The 6,300-nt window shown below is 35.5% G+C and overlaps 1 protein-coding gene across 1 annotated transcript in view; it reads right to left on the bottom strand.

The window, feature by feature from the left end:
* LRP1B (low density lipoprotein receptor-related protein 1B) overlaps positions 1 to 6,300 on the bottom strand; it is a 2,342,762-nt gene that overhangs the window by 450,473 nt on the left and 1,885,989 nt on the right. The window contains exons 46-47 of the mRNA XM_006834597.1: positions 4,510 to 4,638; positions 2,068 to 2,187 (exon numbers count right to left, since the gene is read on the bottom strand). Of these exons, the coding sequence (XP_006834660.1) occupies positions 2,068 to 2,187; positions 4,510 to 4,638 (249 nt within the window). The remainder of the gene's footprint in view (positions 1 to 2,067; positions 2,188 to 4,509; positions 4,639 to 6,300) is intronic.

Below are 6,300 nucleotides of genomic sequence, written 5' to 3'. Positions count from 1 at the left end.
CTGGTAGTTTCTAATTGCTGACCCTGAGGTTAGCAGCCTGACTCGTAAACCCTACGCTACCAGAGATACTTAGGACTTGATTAGAGCATTGAAATAGACCTCTTGAGACTCATTAATAACACCAAATTTTCAGATTTTGCAGGTCACATTCACTGTTTTCATAACCTAACAGTATCTAAGTTGGTAAACAGAACTGTTTAAATGATGTTAACTGTCGTCTCCCTCAACACTTCTTTAAGGCCAAGCCCAACTTGATCCAATCTCTATTTAGGTCAATAGCATTTATATAGTAAAACAAAGCTCTTTCTTGGTGTGTCTCAGACACTACCTTAATCAACTGGTTTTGTTTTAATTAATTTGATTCTAGGATATTACTAGATCTATAGAAAAATTATGAAAACAGTATGAAGTGGTCCTATATACCCTGCCTGTTACTCCTTGGGAACTCTATTCAGGATTGTTATGAGTCAGATGACTCACAGCACTTAACAACAACAATATACCCTGCACCCATCTTTTTAATCTATTATTAATTGCTCATGTTAGTATGGTACATCTGTCATAATAAATGAATTACCACTGAGTCATTATTAGTAACTACACTCCATGTTTATTTAGATTTCCTTATTTTTTTTAAAATTAATTTTTCTTTTCTGTTCCAAGATCCCAAACAGTTCCCATTCAGGACAGTCCCCAAAGGGGATGAGTTTTGCAGACTTTCCTTCTTCTAATGATCTTGGTAGTTTTGAGAACTGGTCATATTTTTGATACAATGTACTTCATTGGGGATTTATCTGGTGCATCATGCAGGATGAGATTGAGAGTGTGCATTTTGGGAGGTAGGCCACAAATAAAGTGCCATTCTATCAACATGACTTATCACTACTGATGTTGACCTTGACCCCCAGATGGAGTGGAGTCAAGCACTCTTGTTTTTCCCCCTTCCATACTGTACTCTTTGACAAGAGGTCAATATGTATAGCACAGTATTCCATCTCCTTGAGGAATAAATACCTACAAAAATTATTTGTGATTCTTCTGCATCTGAGATTTATCTATTTTCCCACATTTATGTTTCTGATTAATCATATATTTATATTAGTACTTGCTCATAGATATTTCTTTTATTCATTGAGCTATCATCTAATTCTGCTTTTGTATGCTTTTATTGCTCCGATTGATCCTACTTTGGTCATTAGGAGCTCTTTCAATGACTTTGGTCATTGGCTCCCATATCCATTTGACATGTATCCATTACTGGGTTTTGTTTTGTTTTTAGTGCATTCTTGATTCTGATACAACAAGATGCTCCCAGCTTATCTTGCATACTTTCTGTTACATTTCAAGAATAACCTCTAAGGAGCTCTGATATCTTTTACTGGAGAACAGTAAAAGAAACTAAAATCTGGATGCTAGGTGTGTGGTCATTATTATTAGAGGGCCATGGCTTTTAGAGCCTCTCAGCTGACAAAGCAAGATAATAATGTGTGCATACTAACCTCTGAATATACATATATCTATAAATGTTTATTTAAACACTAATATTACATTAAGCTAAAAAAAGTTCAATGTTTCAAATTTTTTTTTAAAAAAGAGTTACTTTGCTAATACAGACTAAAATGGATTAATATAAAAGCTATTTCAAAGATTTGGAAGACATGTTGATAATTCAATCTGTGGATAATGTGATGTGGTAGAGAACAAAACAAGGATAATACTTAGAGTTCCTGTCTAAAAGTTAGGAAAATGGGTAAACCAGAGAAATAAGGAAAGTAGGGAACACTATTAAAGCAGTACAAATTGTAATATTATTATATGGCAGTAATATCTAATAAACAGGGAGTTGGAACTAGAGAGTTGAGAAATGCCAAGAGTTCTGGAGTGAGAAAAAGAGAGAAACCATTCTTTTCAACAAACTTTAAATAACTCTAACAGAATTTGCCAAAATGTAGGCATTAAATATTACAAAACAAAACAGTGAAATCAAAGTGATCTCAGGAACACAAATTAATTTAAAAAATAGGAAACATTTAGCATAATAACATATCTATTCTGATGCATACTCACTTTTACAATCAATTTCATCAGAATTGTCACCACAGTCATTTTCACCATCACATAATTTGCCATGCGGAATGCAACGACGATTGTAGCAAGGCTTGAAACCTTTTCGACAGCTTCTGTTTTCTTATAAGCAAAAGTAGAAATGCGAAATTGAGGTCTTAAAGAAAATATTTTCATAAAAATAAAGTAACAGATGAGAGTACGTTTATAATTTGTAGATCTATCAAACAAGTATTTGCAGTAGCAAAGGCCTGGACTGGTATATTCATGCATCATCAAAGAGTAATTTATTCAGTAAGGAATCATTTTGACTTAGTGTTTCAACTGAAGTGATTCCGACTCTGAGATCTCTTCAAATTATACCTACATTATTGCTTCTGGCACTTAGATCAAGTAACACAGAAATAAACATATGTTAAATATTCCTTTCCAGGGAAGAAAATCAAAAGTAACAAACATACCAGAACAACTTGTTCCCTATTCTCATTGCATCTTATATGGGTTTTATAATAAAAAGTAAATATAGGTATCAAAGCATGAATTTCTCAGTTAGTGAATCAAATATTGTTAGTTGCCATGACATTGGTTCTCAACTCATGGCGACCCCATGCCCAACAAAGAAAATGCTGCCTTGTTCTTCACATCCTTATGATTGGTTAAAGACAGGAGTATTCTAATCTACAAAAAGCTGAGGTAGTATAGTGGTTACCAGACAGGTTGCTTATCTCAAGATCAGCAATTTGAAACTATAAAATGATCTGCAGGAGAAATATGAGGCTTTCTATTCCCATGAAGATTTACAGCTTTGGAAACCCTATACAGGATTACTATGGGTTGGAAGCAACTCCACGGCACATAATCACAACCACCATTCTATTCTGTGGGTTTTTCATTGGCTGAGTTTCAGGAGTACTTCACCAGGCATTTCTTCTCAGTTTGTCTCACTTTGGAATTTCTGTTATAATGTAATCAGTGTCATAACAACATACAAGTCTCCACTGACACATGGGTGGTGGCTGTGCATGAGGAACCTTGTCCAAGAATCAAATCTAGGTATCCCTCATGAAAAATGAAAATTTCTTCCCCTTAACCACAATATATAAGGAGCTCTGGTAGCGTAGTGGTTACGAATCGGGCTGCGAACCTTAAGGTCAGTGGTTCGAAACTACTCCACGGAAGACAGATGAGGCTTTCTACTCCCGTAAAGATTTATACCCTCGGAAACCCTGTACAGGGTCGCTATGGGTCGGAACCGACTCAACGACACTTAACAACAACAACAACAACCACAATATATGCTCCTCCGGCCTGTTTTTGTATATGCTGGAGCTAAGCATAATTTTTACATTTAAAAAGGTTATAAAAAAGATGTGACTATAAACAGAAATTTTATGTACTATTTGGCCCAAGTGCTACAACAATGCCTTCAAGGAAGATAAAAAACAATATGAAATATATTAAGCTTATTCACAAAGTAAATTTTACCAGCTGATTACTACATTTTTAAATGCTTTAATATTTAAATACATTACAGAATATAGCTATATGCTTAAGCAAATACGGAACATGAGGTAAATTTAATAGACTTTTGGGTGCAGATAGATTATAGACTAATTATATTTGATTATCGTTTTAACAGATCATGTGTTATTTAATATAAATGGATGTGAAGACTCCACTGGTTTCTGAAACTCCATGTCTTATTTTACTTTTCCTTTGATAACTTGTTGTTTTTACTAAATGCTATCGAGTTGGTTCTGACTTATAGCGACTCTGTATAGGGTTTCTAAAGAACAGTGTTGGATTTGAACTGCTGACTCTGCATTAAACTTTTGGTCCAGTGCTTATTCTTCAGTGCCACACCAAGACAGGCTACCAATTAATATACAAATTACAGAACATGGGAGAAAAATTTTAAAAATATATAGCAATTTCAAATAGCTAACTACATTTTGCACAGCATTAAATCACAATATTTAAAGAGTAAAAATAAACGTAGGTTATTTAAAAGGTTGGTATAGATTATTTTTAAGTAATTTATATAAATTCTACAATAACAGTTAATAATTAAAGGGAATAAAAAGAGAAAGAGGAGACAAATGACAGTTGCTTCTGAGGATAAAAAGATAAAAATGTCTATCTCTACTCCAAAAAGAAAGGTGAAGATGTTTTGTCATTTTGTGTCATTTACAGAAGGATAGTTGCTAGAATTTTCTGTTTGATGAGGTACATGATTAGGAACTATGGATAAAGCAACCAGCTATTTTTTTAAAGGACACTGGCCTCTATGACAGTTTTAGAATTGTGTGTGTTTTCCATGTTAATGCAAGAATCATCTACATAAACCTCATGGAAACTAACAAAAACTGAAGGGAAAAAAACAACAAAAAAGAAAGCATCACAAGTTTCCTTCTGAAATGAACAAATCCTCTATTGAACACTTACCACAGTAGAGCAGCTTTTCATCTGATTTATCCTTGCAGTGAGGAACACCATCACAAGTGAGCTGATAGTCAATGCACTCACCATTGCCACACTCAAACTCAGCATAAATGTTGCAGGGGGAGTTTTTAGCTGAAAGAAGACCAAAAAAAGATTTGTTTTTGTATAATAAGAAACTCATTTTCACATGAGTTTAAAAGTCTGAATTGTTTCCTAATTTATAAGCAGAGGCAAACAATCAGGTGGTAAAACAAAAACAACAACAAAAACTTTGCAGAGTTGGTTTCAGTCTTTGCCAATGTATATCTCCTGTTACAGAAGGGTTACTCTTGGGGAGAAATAGACTCATTTTGATTTTTTTTTTTAAGTTTTTATTGTGAATTATGTGATAGTTTACATAGGAGAACATTAGCTTTACATTCATCCTATCTTATTTTGTTTCATTGCAATGATTCCAATTCCCTGTATGTATCATTAAATAGCCAAAAGGTACACCCTGCATGACTGCCTCCTGGCCATCAACACACAGACCCTTTCCCTCCCAGAGTCCAGATTCCCCAGCTGCTCCATCTCTCCACACCATTGTGTCTGCCTCCATCTCTGGCATAGCTACTTCTCTGGATAGAGTCCTGCACTCCCCTTTTCTCCTTTGATGGTCCCAGGGTCCTCTGCTCCTGGACTGCAAGATCAGCCACACCTCTCCTTTTGTTACAAAACTTCTAACTTTACATTTGCAACACTCACAATCAGTCCTCATAGCAATTCTTCACTATTGAACCACAAGAGTCTTATCTTATCTCCTTTCACCAGCCCAGTACAGACAGGTTGGAAAGAACCCAGTGAAGATTCTACCTTCCCCTGCACCCTCTGAAATTATGCTCCCTCTTGAAAGCTTGTAAGCCAGTCACTTTGTGCTGTTGTAGCCCCCCACCCCACCCCATTTTGGGTAGCCAATGTCTAAGTGTGGCACTGTGGGTTAATGCACCAGACTGTAAAGCCGTTTAAACTGCAAGGTTGGCGGTTCAAGCTCACCAGCTGCTCCTCAAAAACCCTATGCAGGGTCACTATGGGTCGACACCAACTGGACAGCACTTCATGAAGACATATCTAAGTTGCACATCCTTGTCAATTCTGTATACTAAGGAGGTAGGAATGATCCTCAGTATAAAGTTTCATCCCCTCTCTTGAGCTACTACATCCACAAGCACAGGTCAAATTTGTCAAATTGTAGCGGATTACTCTATTTTCCTCTTCTTTTTTCCTCTAGTCGAGTTCTGGTCATCCAGTCATTTTAATTCTTACATAATAGATATACTAGTAAACTTTTGGAGTCCAGCCTTTTGGGTATTTTACGTGGTAACTGCTTAAATACACTCGCTCAATTGCTTGAATATATAATCAAATACAGTCATGTTAATTACAGGCAATTATGAGTCATTTGTCTCCACTACGCAGGAAACATGCATAATTTTAAAATTTGGTATCAATTTCTTCTTGGCCTTTATTTTGGAAATATCTGGTTAAAGAGAGACTAATATTCTTTTAAGTTTCCAGTATTTGTTTGCTTATTGTTCTTGGAATTTAACTTATTTTTAACCCAATATCTATTTATCAAGGAGCTCTACTTAACTATTTGGCTTTTCATTTAACTATTTGGCACTGTAGGATAAGCACTAGTCTGCAAACTACAAGGTCTGCAGTTCAAACCCATCAGCTGCTCCTTAGAAGCCCTATACAGGGTCACTGTGAGTCCGAGTCCACTCAAAGTCACTTAACAACATTTCAATGATTGTT

This window comes from Chrysochloris asiatica, unplaced genomic scaffold (assembly GCF_000296735.1).
Source record: "Chrysochloris asiatica unplaced genomic scaffold, ChrAsi1.0 scaffold00012, whole genome shotgun sequence".
In the NCBI taxonomy this organism is placed as follows: domain Eukaryota; kingdom Metazoa; phylum Chordata; class Mammalia; order Afrosoricida; family Chrysochloridae; genus Chrysochloris; species Chrysochloris asiatica.
Note: the sequence above shows the minus strand (reverse complement) of the source record. Positions and strands in the feature narration are given on the sequence as shown.